This window comes from Oncorhynchus clarkii, chromosome 29, assembly GCF_045791955.1.
Source record: "Oncorhynchus clarkii lewisi isolate Uvic-CL-2024 chromosome 29, UVic_Ocla_1.0, whole genome shotgun sequence".
Classification (NCBI taxonomy): Eukaryota; Metazoa; Chordata; class Actinopteri; order Salmoniformes; family Salmonidae; genus Oncorhynchus; species Oncorhynchus clarkii.
In genome coordinates, this window is record NC_092175.1 from 41,799,426 (window position 1) to 41,816,756 (window position 17,331).

Here is a 17,331-nt window from a genome sequence, read left to right on the forward strand (position 1 = left end):
ATATATGTTAAGATCAATTTATTAAAGTATATGGTATTATATTTTAAAATGTATGTCACTTTTTATATGGGTTTTAAATATATGATCATATATGTTTAAATATATCTCATGTTCTTTGATATATAAGGCCACATATTGCCATACGGTTCCTTCAGAACGTATTCAATACCCCTTTGACTTCTTTCACATTCTGTTGTGTTACAGCCTGAATTCAAAATGGATTAAATAAAAAAAAAATGTTACCACCCATCTTCACACAATACACCATAATGACGAAGTGAAAACATACAGGAATATCTCATTTACATAAGTATTCACATCCCTGAGTAAATACTTTGTAGAAGCAAGCTCCTTGAGCAGTGATTATAGCTGTGAGTCTATCTGGGTAAGTCTCTAACACCTGGATTGTGCAACATTTGCCCATTATTCTTTAGAAAATTCTTCAAGCTCTGTCAATTTGGTTGTTGATCGTTGCTAGACAGCCATTTTCAAGTCTTGCCATAGATTTTCTAATTGATTTAAGTCAAAACTGTAACTCGGCCACTCAGGAATATTCTCTGTCTTCTTGGTAAGCAACTCCAGTGTATATTTGGCCTTGTGTTTTAGGTTATTGTCCTGCTGTTAATGAAAGTAAATAGAGCCAAATATATCAATAAAAGTCACTTGTCCTAGAGATATTTACACGGTTATCAAAAACGTCACGCAAGGGTAAGCCTACACCAAACACAGCTCTTATTTTAAGTGTTTCCAGAAGGGAGAAAAATTAATTGTGGAAAAACGACTGGACCCATTTCCCTGTTTGACCGCTAGGTTTTATGGGTAATTATGACTCATACTGTGGTACTCTATGGAAATATGCCTAATGACTTCCATACGAAAGTTCCTCGCTTCTTGGAGTTTATTTTCGTTGGACAAATTTTGGGCGGAGTAAAATCTTTCGCCTCGCCTCTTCCTCTACCCAGACAACGGATAGCCAATCGCATCATCAATCCAAGCAATCATGTTGCGCCAACACTTCCGCTTTCTTCTACGCTACGGAAAAGTGTTGTCGGTAGCTAGGTAAACAACATGGCTGCGGGATCCAGCGGTGCGGGCATCGAGCTACAGAAAGAGTTGATTTGTGCCATCTGTCTTGACTACTTCAACGACCCGGTCATTCTCAAATGCGGACACAATTTCTGCAAGTTCTGCATCCTGATGCATTGGGAGGAGAACGGAGGAGAGGACGTCGGTTATCAATGCCCCGAGTGCCGAATGGTTTGTTGTGCTTCAATGCTAATTAGCGTGTTTTATTCTTATCAGCTGTTTGCTAGCTAGACAATTTCTTTGTCATCTTGAATGGTCAAGTTAATCGTAGCTAGTGTAATTTACAATGCATTTTCCCGTACCTATTTTAAGCGTTTTACCACTGGAATTGGATAAAGTTAGAGATTAGTTAATAACACCGACACTGCTGAAAAACGCGGAGCCTTTGTGTTATAAATTAGCTTGGTGGCTAATTAGGTAGTATGGCGAGGTGTTGTTTAATCAAGCCAACATGTAATCACGGCCGAATCATCATGCCCTTCATCTCTGTGACTAACTAACTAGTAACATAGCAAACTTTAGTATTGTCTCCTTTCTCTCAAAAGAAAGAACCCCACACTGCTCTTGTCAGTATCACAAAGTATAAATAAAGTTTTATTCAGGAAGGAGTAGTGTGCGGGTCTTTATTTTTTTTTATCCCAATTAAACTATAATTTTATTATTCCCACTCACCTGCAACGGGCACACTGAGATGCAGGAGTGATTTTCCTGTTTTTAGTTACCCTTTGTCAACAATGTCTGAAACACTATTTTATTACCTGTGATAAGGTTAGGGCACATTCAGACGCGAACTACTTTTAGCAGCCATTGATGAAGGTATCTTCTTTTAAGAGCCTGACGCTTGTAGGTTACCATGGGCGAAGGTAACCCGGAGGATAAGGTTTTTCTAGGGCTGGGCGATATATTTTTAGGGGTTGTACCGCTATCGATACACATACATGTATGGATTTTTTTACAATACAATCTATATAAATGTATTTTGATACAATGGCAAAAATAAATAAACTGTTCTATTACATGTAATTGAGCTACTTTTCTGTCAGTTTTATCATAGTTTGATTGAGTATGAAACCATCAGAAAGCCCATTTTAAAATACATTTTTAATTCATATGTTGTCATCCTAGGGCAGCGTTTCCCATACGCTGTCCTCTGGACCCCATGGCCTGTAGTACGTTTTGGTTTTGGCCCTACACAGCTGATTCAAATGATCAAACCTTGATGATTAGTTTATTTTTAATCAGCTGTGTAGTGCTAGGGCAAAAACTAAAACATGCACCCCTTGCTGCTCTTGTCAGTATCACAAAGTATAACTAAAGTTTTATTCCAATTCCATTTGTTCTTGTGCATATATTCAGAACTTTAATTATTTCAAAATATAAAATTAAAAAAACACTATAGTTACAAAAGTATGTGGACACCCATTCAAATTAGTGGATTTCTATATTTCAGCCACATGTTCCTGACAGTTGTATAATATCCAGCACACAGCCATGCAATCTCCATAAACAAACATTTGCGGTAGAATGGCCTTACTGAAGAGCTCAGTGACTTTCAATGTGGTACCGTCATAGGATGCCACCTTTACAACAAGTTAGTGAGTCAAATTTCCGCCCTTCCTAGAGCTGCCCCGGTCAACTGTAAGTGCTGTTATTGTGACGTGGCAACATCCAGGAGCAACAACGGCTCAGCTGCGACGTGGTAGGCCACACAAGCTCATAGAATGGGACCACTGAGCGCTGAAGCACGTAGCACTTAAAAATCGTCTGTCCTCTGTTGCAACGCTCATTACTGAGTTCCAAACTGCCTGGAAGCGACGTCAGCACAATAACTGTTCATCGGGAGCTTCATGAAATGGGTTTAAAAGGCAGAGCAGCTGCACAAAGGCTTAAGATCCCCATGTGCAATGCCAAGCGTTGGCTGGAGTGGTGTAAAGCTCACTGCCATTGGACTCTGGAGCAGTGGAAGCGTGTTCTCTGGAGTGATTCAACATCTGGCAGTCCAACAGACAAATCTGGGTTCGGCGGATCCCTGGAGAATGCTACCTGCCCCAATGCATAGTGCCAACTGTAAAGTTTGAGGATGAATAATGGTCTGGGGCTATTTTTCATGGTTCAGGCTAGGCCTCTTTGTTCCAGTGAAGGGAAATCTTAACACTGCAGCATACGATGACATTCTAGACGATTCTGTGCTTCCAACTTTGTGGCAAAAGTTTGGGGAAGGCCCTTTCTTGTTTCAGCCTGACAATTCCTCTGGGCACAAAGCAAGGTCCATATAGAAATGGTTTGTTGAGATCCTTGTGGAAGAACTGGCCTGCACAGAGCCCTGACCTCAACCCCACCGAACACCTTTGGGATGAATTGGAACACCGTCTACGTGCCAGGCCTAATCGCCCGACCTCATTAATGTTCTTGTGGCTGAATGGAAGCAAGTCCCTACAGCAATGTTCCGACACCTAGTGGAAAGCCTTCCCAGAAGAGTGGAGGCAGTTATAGCAGCAACGGAGGGACCAACTCCATATTAATGGCCATGGTTTTGGAATGAGATGTTCGGCGAGCAGGTGTCCACATACTTTTGGTCATGTAGTGTATTTTTGGCCATATCGCCCAGCTCTACCTGTTGTTGTAGCAAGCTAAAAATGTTTGCCTAACTGTCTAAACTAATTCAGTACCTCCTTTTCATTTGATGGTAATAATCTAAAAGCTGTTTGTTCCAAACTTTTCTCTTTCTCTGTAGATATTTAACAAGATCAGCTTCACAAAGAACTACCTGGTTAAGAACCTTGTTGATAAGCTGAGTGGGTTGGAGTGTCTGAAGCCTTGTGAGCAGCCGGCTCCATCCAAGCGTTTCCAAATAGATGGGAAATGCGACAGGCATGGAGAGGAGCTGAAGCTCTATTGTCACACTGACAACAAACCCATCTGTGTGGTGTGTAGGGAGTCCCGGGCACACAGGTAACACATGTTCCAAGTTTCCCCTCAGGCCTACAGATCTAGGATCAGCTTTCCCAACCCTAATCTCAGAAACACATAACAAAAATGGTTGTGTAATTGTGTCAGCTGCTTGATTCCATTCTGGGCTGTTAAGAGTTGTTAAGGACATTGTATCGTGTGAAGAGACAGCCTTGAAAATGTTCACCTAATCTTTCAGGTCATAAATAATCCTTGGTTCCTGCCTGTGTTTGGTAAAGATATGAGGGGGAGATGGTCATGACCCCCCCCCCCCCCCCCCCCCCCCCTTCCTTAGGACTATCTGGCAGAACAGTCAGAGTATGTTCTTTAAGTTAAGGTCAGAGACAGTGCCAGACGCATGCAGGCACCAACCCTATGAACTATGCCTATGTAACATGTCTGTAAGCAGTATATGAGAGATCTAACGGGACTGCCCCGACAGAGCTCCTGAAAGATGTGTTCTATGGTGCATCATGTTCGTTGGAATCTCTCCAGTTAACTGTTAACAACGATCCATTCAAGTTTGACTTTGAGTGTCCCTGTTGTCTGCGGGTCCTTTTTAAAATATTAAATTCATTCATCTGATTAGAAGGCCTCAAGGCTTTAATGTCTTTAAATTCAGTTTGCAAAGGTCAGCGATGACTACAGTGTTTCCTGTATATTGTGTCGCTGCTTAGTTGTTGCCACACGTCAAATAACACTTTCAGGATGTTGGAGAGCTGGCCAACCACATGTTTCTCAGTCCTGGTAAACAGTATATGGCAAAGAACTTATTTCTGTAATAAAGCCCATTTTTGGGGGGGGGAACTCATCCTGATTGGCTGGGCCTGGCTCCCCAGTGGGTGGGTTTAGCTTCCAAGTGGGCGGGCCTATGCCCTCCAAGGCCCACCCATGGCTGCACCCCTCCCTGCCTAGAATAGGGCCTAATGTATTTATTTTAAGTGACTGATTTCCTTATATGGACTGTACCTCAGTAAATTATATTTTTCTTCAGTATATTTGAATGATGCACACAGTGCATTGGTACAGCGCATTGGTACAGCGCATTGGTACAGCGCATTGGTACAGCGCATTGGTACAGCGCATTGGTACAGTGCATTGGTACAGGTATTCAGAGCCCTTGACTTTTTCCACATTTTTGTTACAGCCTTATTCTAAAATGTGTTAAATCGTCCGTCCCCCCCCATCAATCTACACACAATACCCCATAATGACAAAGCAAAAACAGGTTTTTATTTAAAAAAAAATCTAATGTGTGTGTTTATATGTGTATATATATATATATATATATATATATATAGTATTCAGACCCTTTACTCAGTACTTTGATGAAGCACCTTTGGCAGTGATTAAAGCCTTAAGTCTTCTTGGGTATGACGCTACAAGCTTGGCACACCTGTATTTGAGGAGTTTCTCCCATTCTTTTCTACAGATTCTCTCAAGTTCTGTCAGGTTGTTGTTTGAGCTGCAGATTGCCTTTCAAGATGGATTGAGTGGTTGAACACAGTAACGACATTCAGAGACATGTCCAGAAGCCACTCCTGTGTTGTCTTGGCTGTGTGCTTTTTATTTTATTTAAAAATATATATATATATATATATAATTTAACCTTTTATTTAACTAGGCAAGTCAGTTAAGAACAAATTCTTATTTACAACGACGGCCTACCGAAAGGCATAAAACCTCCTGTTGGGACGAGGGTTGGGATTAAAAAAATAAATAACATAGAAATATAGGACAAAACACACATCACGACAAGAGAGACAACACAACACTACATAAAGACCTAAGACAACAACATAGCAAGGTAGCAACACATGGCAACACAGCAAGGCAGCAACACAGCAAGGTAGCAACACATGACAACACAGCATGACAACAACATGGTAGCAGCCCAAAACATGGTACAAACATTAATGGGCACAGACAACAGCACAAAGGACAAGAAGGTAGAGGCAACAATACATCACGCAAAGCAGCTACAACTGTCAGTAAGAGTGTCCATGATTGAGTCTTTGAATGAAGAGATTGAGATAAAACTGTCCAGTTTGAGTGTTTGTTGCAGCTCGTTCCAGTCGCTAGCTGCAGAGAACTGAAAAGAGGAGCCACCCAGGGATGTGTGTGCTTTGGGGACCTTTAACAGAATGTGACTGACAGAACGGGTGTTTGTATGTGGAGGATGAGGGCTGCAGTAGATATCTCAGATAGGGGGGAGTGAGGCCTAAGAGGGTTTTGTATTTAGGGTCGTTGTCCTGTTGGAAGGTGAATCTTCACCCCAGTCTGAGGTCCTGAGCGCTCTGGAGTAGGTTTACATCAAGGATCTCTCTGTTCTTTGCTCTGTTCATCTTTCCCTCGATCCTGACTAGTCTCCCAGTCCCTGCAGCTGAAAAACATTCCCACAGCATTTAATTAAAAAAAAATTATTGAACCTTTATTTAACTTGGCAAGTCAGCATGATGCTGCCACCATCATGCTTCACCTTAGGGATAGTGCCAGGTTTCCTCCAGACATGATGCTGCCACCACCATGCTTCACTGTAGAGATGGTGCCAGGTTTCCTCCAGACATGATGCTGCCACCATCATGCTTCACCTTAGGGATGGTGCCAGGTTTCCTCCAGACATGATGCTGCCACCATCATGCTTCACCTTAGGGATGGTGCCAGGTTTCCTCCAGACATGATGCTGCCACCATCATGCTTCACCGTAGAGATGGTGCCAGGTTTCCTCCAGACATGATGCTGCCACCATCGTGCTTCACCTTAGGGATGGTGCCAGGTTTCCTCCAGATGTGACGCTTGGCATTCAGGCCAAATAGTTCAATCTTGGTTTCATCAGACCAGAGGGTTTTGTTTCTCATGGTTTGAGAGTCCTGTAGGTTTGTCTAGCAAGCTCCATGTGAGCCATCATGTGCCTTTTTACTAAGGAGTGGCTTCTGTCTGGCCACTCTACCATAAAGGCCTGATTAGTGGAGTGCTGCAGAGATGGTTGTCCTTCTGGAAGGTTCTCCCATCTCCACAGAGGAACTCTGGAGCTCTGTCAGTGACCATTGTCGTGGAAGATTCAGAATTTGTTGGTAACATTTGTACTATGTTTTATATTCATCAAATGGGTGTAAGTTACTTCTCATCAGAATGGTATTTTTGTATAATGCTGTGGTGAGGTTGCAGTTATCTGTTCTATGTCAAAACTAAGTTGCATGGGCCACAGAGAGGGGAGAGGTCAAAGTGTCATCATGTGTAAACATATCTTTTACCCCCTACCTTTTTCTAGTGGGGAAAGGAGGGTGGCAGTGTCTGGAATCATTCTCATGCTCCCTTTTATCTTAACCTATAGCCTCACTCTCCTCTCCGTGAGCTTGTCCAGGTTTGGTTGTATTTAGAGTTGGTTGTATCTAAATGACAATTTGATATATGCCTGTTGATTTGGAGGATTGGTTTATGGTTCTGGGGTTTGAGTAAGGAGACAAAGCTGAACGATGAATTATGTCTATGCTGTCTGACTATGTGTGTTCTTTGCTATTAAAGGATCTCAGTTGCATTGTAAGGGGGCTCTCAGAGAATTCATTGAGAGACACTGAATTTATCTGAGAGTCACAGGATTGTGATAGAGTTTATATAATTAAAGATGGACTTTTATAACTAACTCTGACTTGTGTGTGTGGTTTGCTCCCATGATTTGGTAAATAGAGGAAATTTCCACGACACCATCGGGTTCTTGGTCACCTCCCTGACCAAGGCCCCTGTCCACTGATTGTTCAGTTTGGCCAGGTGGCCAGATCTAGGAAGAATCTTGGTGGTTCCAAACTTCTTCCATTTAAGAATAATGGAGGCCACTGTGTTCTTGGGGACCTTCAATGCTGCAGAAATGTTTTGGTACCCTTCCCCAGATTTTTTTCAGTTTGTTTAAATCGGGCCTTTCAGGGGAGCAGTGTTTTAAAAAAAAAAATTGAAAAATTGATTTGTTAATTGCTTTTTGGAGATTCAAATTCTGTTACGGTGATGATAATTCTGTTACGGTGATGAGAATTCTGTGAAAGTGTTTGTAAAATGCATAGTATTTGATCAAACATTTTGTTTCCTCACTATCACTGGTTTGATCAGAGTTTACTCTCCTATTATTTCACCACCTATCACTGGTTGGAGGTTGACCGTTAACCACTGATCTAGGAACACGTTAGCCTACCCTTCCCTCAAATTCTCTCTTTGAGCAATCGGGTGGATATCACCAAACTGATGCTCTCAAGGGCAGAGTTTCTGTCACGTAGAGCATTCAAACCAGGTCCTTAAATAACACGATGGTGTCCCCTTGTCTTTTCAGACACCATGATGTGGCTCCTGTTCCAGAGGTCCTTGAGGATATGAAGGTGAGGCCCCGAGGACACAACATGCTGCTGTTGCTGATAAAGATTTGTTGCTATGGTTTCTGAAAGAGTCAATCTGATACAGCCATCTTGGAATATTTAAATGAATGACATGATTCTAGAAGCATATAACTTGTAAATGTGTCGTGAGCTTAGTTCAACTGTCGTTTACCCCATAATCAGAACCCAAAATGGAAGCTTGGTTTTACTCCATTGTTTGTAAACAATGCAAATGTATCAGCTCTGTCTATGAACTGACTGGTTACATTTCTCCAGCCCTGTCCGTCAGCTGTTTACCAAAACAGTGACGGGGTGTCTGCTTTGTTTTTGTTTGAACTGCAGATTGCCCTTTTTTTTAAGATAGATTGAGTGGTTGAACACGGTAAAGTGTGTGTGTGTGTGTGTGTGTGTGTTTCTCTCAGAGCGAACTGCGTCTGAGGCTGGTGGAATTAACATGGCAGAAGATGGTGTGTACCAGAGTGAAGGCTATGGATGAGCAGACCAAGAATGAAGCCAAGGTACACAGCTGGGCTCTGGATATACATAGATATGCTGTTGGTATACCAGTGAACTAATATATATATATGTATATGTGTGTGTGTGTAATAATGTGTATATGTCTAGAGTTTGGACACGTCTACTCATTCAAGGGTTTATTTTATTTGTACTATTTTCTACATCGTAGAATGATAGTGAGAACATCAAAACTATGAAATAACACATATGTCCAAACTTCTGACTGGTACTGTATCTATCAGTAGCCAGTTTGTTAGGCGCCACCACCCTGTTCACGAAAATGGTTCGGTCCTACAGACAGTGAGTCACGTGGTCATTTAGGAAAATGGTTCGGTCCTACAGACAGTGAGTCATGTGACCGTGGCTTGCTATATAAAGCAGGCAGACAGGCATCGAGGCATTCATAATGGGCAAAACCAGTGACCTAAGAGACTGAGTGTGGTATGATCATAGGGACCTAAGAGACTGGGTGTGGTATGATCATAGTGACCTAAGAGACTGGGTGTGGTATGATCATAGTGACCTAAGAGACTGGGTGTGGTATGATCATAGTGACCTAAGAGACTGGGTGTGGTATGATCGTAGTGACCTAAGAGACTGAGTGTGGTATGATCATAGGGACCTAAGAGACTGGGTGTGGTATGACCATAGTGACCTAAGAGACTGAGTGTGGTATGATCATAGGGACCTAAGAGACTGGGTGAGACAGTGAGTCATGTGACCGTGGCTTGCTATATAAAGCAGGCAGACAGGCATCGAGGCATTCATAATGGGCAAAACCAGTGACCTAAGAGACTGAGTGTGGTATGATCATAGGGACCTAAGAGACTGGGTGTGGTATGATCATAGTGACCTAAGAGACTGGGTGTGGTATGATCATAGTGACCTAAGAGACTGGGTGTGGTATGATCGTAGTGACCTAAGAGACTGAGTGTGGTATGATCATAGGGACCTAAGAGACTGGGTGTGGTATGATCATAGTGACCTAAGAGACTGAGTGTGGTATGATCATAGGGACCTAAGAGACTGGGTGTGGTATGATCATAGTGACCTAAGTGACTGGGTGTGGTATGATCATAGTGACCTAAGAGACTGGGTGTGGTATGATCATAGTGACCTAAGAGACTGGGTGTGGTATGATCGTAGTGACCTAAGAGACTGGGTGTGGTATGATCGTAGTGACCTAAGAGACTGGGTGTGGTATGATCGTAGTGACCTAAGAGACTGGGTGTGGTATGATCATAGTGACCTAAGAGACTGGGTGTGGTATGATCATAGTGACCTAAGAGACTGGGTGTGGTATGATCATAGTGACCTAAGAGACTGGGTGTGGTATGATCATAGTGACCTAAGAGACTGGGTGTGGTATGATCGTAGTGACCTAAGAGACTGGGTGTGGTATGATCGTAGTGACCTAAGAGACTGGGTGTGGTATGATCGTAGTGACCTAAGAGACTGGGTGTGGTATGATCGTAGTGACCTAAGAGACTGGGTGTGGTATGATCATAGTGACCTAAGAGACTGGGTGTGGTATGATCATAGTGACCTAAGAGACTGGGTGTGGTATGATCATAGTGACCTAAGAGACTGGGTGTGGTATGATCATAGTGACCTAAGAGACTGGGTGTGGTATGATCATAGTGACCTAAGAGACTGGGTGTGGTATGATCATAGTGACCTAAGAGACTGGGTGTGGTATGATCATAGTGACCTAAGAGACTGGGTGTGGTATGATCATAGTGACCTAAGAGACTGGGTGTGGTATGATCATAGTGACCTAAGAGACTGGGTGTGGTATGATCATAGTGACCTAAGAGACTGGGTGTGGTATGATCATAGTGACCTAAGAGACTGGGTGTGGTATGACTGAGTGTGATGGTTCCAGTCTCTCAGAAACTGCCGGCCTCCTGGGCTTTTCACGCACGACAGTGTCTCAGTTTACCCAGAACGGTGAGACAAACAAACAACATCCCGACAGCGGCGGTCCTGTGGGAAAAAAACTGCTTGTTGATGAGAGGACGAAGGAAACGGCAAGAATGGTGCGAGCTGACAGGCGGGCTGCAAACAGTGGTGTGCAGAACGGCATCTCGGGAACGCACAACTCATCGGTCCTTGTCACACATGGACTATTGCAGCAGACGACCACACCGGGTTCGGCTCCTATCAGCTTAAAAACAACAGAAAAAGCAGCTCCAGTGGGCAGGCGATCATCAACACCGGACAACCGAGGAGTGGAAAAACATCACCTTGTCCAACGAATCCCGGTTCCTGTGTGTGTTCATTCCTCCTCTGGTTAGACTGACAGTCGTGTGTGTTCGTTCCTCCTCTGGTTAGACTGACTGTTGTGTGTGTTCGTACCTCCTCCGGTTAGACTGACAGTCGTGTGTGTTCGTTCCTCCTCTGGTTAGACTAAACTGTTGTGTGTGTTCGTACCTCCTCCGGTTAGACTGACAGTCGTGTGTGTTCATTCCTCCTCTGGTTAGACTGACAGTCGTGTGTGTTCGTTCCTCCTCCGGTTAGACTAAACTGTTGTGTGTGTTCATTCCTCCTCTGGTTAGACTGACAGTCGTGTGTGTTCGTACCTCCTCTGGATAGACTGACAGTCGTTATGTCAGATGACCATTAGGTGACGCCAGTGTCTTTTCCCCATGTTATCACATCTTCTAGTTAAAGAAGCTGAAGCTGAAGGAGAAGATTGAAGAGGATGTGGGATCTCTAGTCCAGTTTCTGTTGGATGAGAAGGACGACCTACTGGAGGTTAGTGTGTGTATATACAGTTGAAGTCGGAAGTTTAAATACACTTAGGTTGGAGTCATTCACTCAGTTTTCAACCACTCTACAAATTTCTTGTTAACAAACTATAGTTTTGGCAAGTCGGTTAGGACATCTACTTTGTGCTTGACACAATTCATTTTTCCAACAATTGTTTACAGACAGATTATTTAACTTATAATTCACTGTATCACAATTCCAGTGGGTCAGAAGTTCACATACACTAAGTTGACTGTGCCTTTAGCTTGGAACACACTCAGCTTGGAAAATTCCAGAAAATTATGTCATGGCGTTAGAAGCTTCTGATAGGCTAATTGACCTATTTTGAGTCAATTGGAGGTGTACTTGTGGATGTATTTCAAGGCCTACCTTCAAACTCAGTGCCTCTTTGCTTGACGTCATGGGAAAATCAAAAGAAATCAGCCAAGACCTCAGAAAAAAGATTGTAGACCTCTACAAGTCTGGTTCAATTTCCAAACCCCTGAAGGTACCACGTTCATCTGTACAAACAATAGTACGCAACTATAAACACCATAGGACCACGCAGCCGTTATCCCGCTCAGGAAGGAGACACATTCTGTCTCCTAGAGATGAACGTACTTTGGTGCAAAAAGTTCAAATCAATCCCAGAACAACAGCAAAGGACCTTGTGAAGATACTTTTGTACCTGTATCCTCCAGCATCTATATCCACAGTAAAACAGGTCCTAAATCGACATAACCTGAAAGGCCGCTCAGCAAGGAAGAAGCCACTGCTCCAAAACCGCCATAATAAAGCCAGACTACGGTTTGAAACTGCACATGGGGTCAAACATTATACTTTTCGGAGAAATGTCCTCTGGTTTGATTAAACAAAAATAGAACTGTTTGACCATAATGACCATTGTTATGTTTGGAGGAAAAAGGGGGATGCTTGCAAGCCGAAGAACACCATCCCAACCATGAAGCACGGGGGTGGCAGCATCATGTTGTGGGGGTGCTTTACTGCAGGAGGGACTGGTGCACTTCTCAAAATAGATGGCATCATGAGGAGGGAAAATTTTGTGCATATATTGAAGCAACATCTCAAGACATCAGTCAGGAAGTTAAAGCTTGGCTTTGGCAAATTTGTCTTCCAAATGGACAATGGCCCCAAGCATTCTTCCAAAGTTGTGGCAAAATGGCTTAAGGGCAACAAAGTCAAGGTATTGGAGTGGCCATCACAAAGACCTGACCTCAATCCCATAGAACATTTCTGTGCAGAACTGAAAAGGCGTGTGCGAGCAAGGAGGCCTACAAACCTGACTCGGTTCCACCTGAAACGTTTGGCCCAAGTTAAAGTATTTAAAGGCAATGCTACCAAATACTAATTGAGTGTATGTAAACTTCTGACCCACTGGGAATGTGATGAAAGAAATCAAATCTGAAATAAATTATTCTCTCTACTATTATTCTGACATTCTTAAAATAAAGTGGTGATCCTAACTGACCTAAAACAGGGAATTTCTACAAGGATTAAATGTCAGGAATTGTGAAAAACTGTGTTTAAATGTATTTGTCTAAGGTGTATGTAAACTTCTGACTTCAACTGTATTATGTCACCCCACACACACACACACACACACACACATTATTATAGTAACATATGACGTTTGGCTAACGCCTTTATCCAGAAGGAATTAGTCGTGCTTGCATTGTTTGTGTGGGTGGGAATCAAACCCAACAATCCTGGCCTCGGTGGGAATCAAACCCAACAATCCTGGCCTCGGTGGGAATCAAACCCAACAATCGTGGCCTCGGTGGGAATCAAACCCAACAATCCTGGCCTCGGTGGGAATCAAACCCCACAGTCCTGGCCTCGGTGGGAATCAAACCCAACAATCCTGGCCTCGGTGGGAATCAAACCCGACAATCCTGGCGTTGAAAAACACTGTTTTACCAACTGAACCCCCGAGGATCCTGTCTCAGTATTAGTCATGTTTAGTATTCAAACAGTCATTTTACAGTTAGGTTTTGTAAGCTGATGATGTTGTTTACTTACCGTACAAATACCTTGTTCTCAAATTTCATCTGCTTTTTGTTATTTAATCAACTAAGAGATGGCAAACCGTAGCAAATGGTATACTCTGTGTAGCCTGATGGCTAGTTGGTGTACTCTGTGTGTAGACTGATGGCTAGTTGGTGTACTCTGTGTGTAGACTGATGGCTAGTTGGTATACTCTGTGTAGCCTGATGGCTAGTTGGTATACTCTGTGTGTAGCCTGATGGCTAGTTGGTATACTCTGTGTGTAGCCTGATGGCTAGTTGGTGTACTCTGTGTGTAGCCTGATGGCTAGTTGGTGTACTCTGTGTGTAGCCTGATGGCTAGTTGGTGTACTCTGTGTGTAGCCTAATGGCTAGTTGGTGTACTCTGTGTGTAGCCTGATGGCTAGTTGGTGTACTCTGTGTGTAGCCTGATGGCTAGTTGGTGTACTCTGTGTGTAGCCTGATGGCTAGTTGGTGTACTCTGTGTGTAGCCTGATGGCTAGTTGGTGTACTCTGTGTGTAGCCTAATGGCTAGTTGGTGTACTCTGTGTGTAGCCTAATGGCTAGTTGGTGTACTCTGTGTGTAGCCTGATGGCTAGTTGGTGTACTCTGTGTGTAGCCTGATGGCTAGTTGGTGTACTCTGTGTGTAGCCTGATGGCTAGTTGGTATACTCTGTGTAGCCTGATGGCTAGTTGGTGTACTCTGTGTGTAGCCTGATGGCTAGTTGGTGTACTCTGTGTGTAGCCTGATGGCTAGTTGGTATACTGAATGTTTTGGCTCACATTTGGCTAATTTGCATATAGCAGCAGCAAAATAATAATTTGATTATTCAGAAAATTGTCATGAGAGTTCCGACGTTGAAATGTCCATCCTTAGGCTCTGGATGCTGAGGAGGGGACTGTCATAGGGATGATAGATGACAACCTGAGGTGGGTGGAGACCGAGGTGGTAGCTGTGGACAAACACATGGCCCAGATACACAACCACATCAGAGGAAACACCAGCTTCGAGGTTAGTTTGTCAAACATTCCCTCACACTTTCTGTCCTTTCTGAGATGGTTGATTTAGAAAATGTGCTACAGGATTCAAAAGGGTTTTCTGAGAAGTGGTCATGCAAAGTATTTTTTTATTTTACCTTTATTTAACCAGGTAGGCTAGTTGAGAACACCTTTATTTAACCAGGTAGGCAAGTTGAGAACACCTTTATTTAACCAGGTAGGCTAGTTGAGAACACCTTTATTTAACCAGGTAGGCAAGTTGAGAACACCTTTATTTAACCAGGTAGGCTAGTTGAGAACACCTTTATTTAACCAGGTAGGCAAGTTGAGAACACCTTTATTTAACCAGGTAGGCAAGTTGAGAACACCTTTATTTAACCAGGTAGGCTAGTTGAGAACACCTTTATTTAACCAGGTAGGCTAGTTGAGAACACCTTTATTTAACCAGGTAGGCAAGTTGAGAACACCTTTATTTAACCAGGTAGGCTAGTTGAGAACACCTTTATTTAACCAGGTAGGCAAGTTGAGAACACCTTTATTTAACCAGGTAGGCAAGTTGAGAACACCTTTATTTAACCAGGTAGGCTAGTTGAGAACACCTTTATTTAACCAGGTAGGCTAGTTGAGAACACCTTTATTTAACCAGGTAGGCAAGTTGAGAACACCTTTATTTAACCAGGTAGGCAAGTTGAGAACACCTTTATTTAACCAGGTAGGCCAGTTGAGAACACCTTTATTTAACCAGGTAGGCAAGTTGAGAACACCTTTATTTAACCAGGTAGGCAAGTTGAGAACACCTTTATTTAACCAGGTAGGCAAGTTGAGAACACCTTTATTTAACCAGGTAGGCAAGTTGAGAACACCTTTATTTAACCAGGTAGGCAAGTTGAGAACACCTTTATTTAACCAGGTAGGCCAGTTGAGAACAAGTTCTCATTTACAACTGCGACCTGGCCAAGAATTTGTTTGACACAAACAACAACACAGAGTTACACATGGAGGAAAACAAACATACAGTCAATAATACAGTAGAAAAATCTATATACAGCATGTGTAAATGAGGTAGGATAAGAGAGGTAAGGCAATAAATAGGCCATGGTGGCGAAGTAATTACAATATAGCAATTAAACACTGGAATGGTAGAATGTGCAGAGGATGAATGTGCAAGTAAAGATACTGGGGTGCAAAGGAGCAAGATAAATAAATAAATACAGTATGGGGATGAGGTAAATTGAATGAGCTATTTATAGATGAGCTATGTGCAGTAAAACTAACCAAGAAAAGTGTTTAGTCTTGTAGTTTTCATGTTCCTGAAGTGTTGATGAAGGTAGCATGGCAATACTCCCATCTTGTTCTATGGTCAGAGTTGGATGGAAACTACAGTCCTGTTTTAGCACGGGCAGCGCCATCGATGGCTTTCATAATGAGTCAACTGGATGGGAATTGCTATTAGTTAAGAAAAGGGCTCAGAATTCTACCCGGGCCAATGGTCAAACGACTACAAATGGTGGTTTTAGTTTAGCACTATATAGACGCTGTGGTAGACAGCGTGCTTCCTGCATCAACCAACCACTGTCTACCGCAGCCGAGATATAGGTGCAGGTTTGGAGAAATGTTTGGTTCAGACGGTTTCTTTCCAGATATCCCACACATTATACAATCTGGGTGTAAGGACAAGGAGTTATGGGTTCCAGATATGCCTTCAGTAACAGGGGTTTTCAGAAACAATTAGCCCGTTACTTTCCTGGCTCTGCGTTGTAGCCTTCTAGAACATTCTATATTGGGTTAATTCTAGCTGTGTGAAAGGGTTTGTATCTCATCTTCTGTCTATTTCTCTCTCCACAGAGCATCACTGAGACATACAACAAGTAAGTTTTTGTTTTCCCATGTTCAGCTTGTAGTCTGTAGTCTGGTGTTCTCTGGTTCAACCTGTAGTCTGGTGTTCTCTGGTTCAACCTGTAGTCTGGTGTTCTCTGGTTCAACCTGTAGTCTGGTGTTCTCTGGTTCAACCTGTAGTCTGGTGTTCTCTGGTTCAGCCTGTAGTCTGGCGTTCTCTGGTTCAGCCTGTAGTCTGGTGTTCTCTGGTTCAACCTGTAGTCTGGTGTTCTCTGGTTCAACCTGTAGTCTGGTGTTCTCTGGTTCAACCTGTAGTCTGGTGTTCTCTGGTTCGGCCTGTAGTCTGGCGTTCTCTGGTTCGGCCTGTAGTCTGGCGTTCTCTGGTTCAACCTGTAGTCTGGCGTTCTCTGGTTCAACCTGTAGTCTGGCGTTCTCTGGTTCAGCCTGTAGTCTGGCGTTCTCTGGTTCAGCCTGTAGTCTGGCGTTCTCTGGTTCGGCCTGTAGTCTGGCGTTCTCTGGTTCAGCCTGTAGTCTGGCGTTCTCTGGTTCAGCCTGTAGTCTGGCGTTCTCTGGTTCAGCCTGTAGTCTGGCGTTCTCTGGTTCAGCCTGTAGTCTGGCGTTCTCTGGTTCAACCTGTAGTCTGGTGTTCTCTGGTTCAACCTGTAGTCTGGTGTTCTCTGGTTCAACCTGTAGTCTGGTGTTCTCTGGTTCAACCTGTAGTCTGGTGTTCTCTGGTTCAACCTGTAGTCTGGTGTTCTCTGGTTCGGCCTGTAGTCTGGCGTTCTCTGGTTCGGCCTGTAGTCTGGCGT

The 17,331-nt window shown here is 43.3% G+C and overlaps 1 protein-coding gene across 3 annotated transcripts in view; it reads left to right on the forward strand.

Annotated features, from left to right (window-relative positions):
* The first annotated feature begins 1,060 nt into the window (after positions 1-1,060).
* LOC139388674 (tripartite motif containing 47) overlaps positions 1,061-17,331 on the forward strand; it is a 24,128-nt gene continuing 7,857 nt past the window's right edge. For 2 of the 3 annotated variants that reach the window (XM_071135494.1, XM_071135497.1), the window contains exons 1-7: positions 1,061-1,257; positions 3,821-4,038; positions 8,354-8,399; positions 8,819-8,914; positions 11,580-11,669; positions 14,565-14,699; positions 16,532-16,554. In XM_071135494.1, the coding sequence (XP_070991595.1) occupies positions 1,069-1,257; positions 3,821-4,038; positions 8,354-8,399; positions 8,819-8,914; positions 11,580-11,669; positions 14,565-14,699; positions 16,532-16,554 (797 nt within the window). In that variant the 5' untranslated portion in view covers positions 1,061-1,068. The remainder of the gene's footprint in view (positions 1,258-3,820; positions 4,039-8,353; positions 8,400-8,818; positions 8,915-11,579; positions 11,670-14,564; positions 14,700-16,531; positions 16,555-17,331) is intronic. The other variant, XM_071135496.1, reaches the window with a different exon arrangement.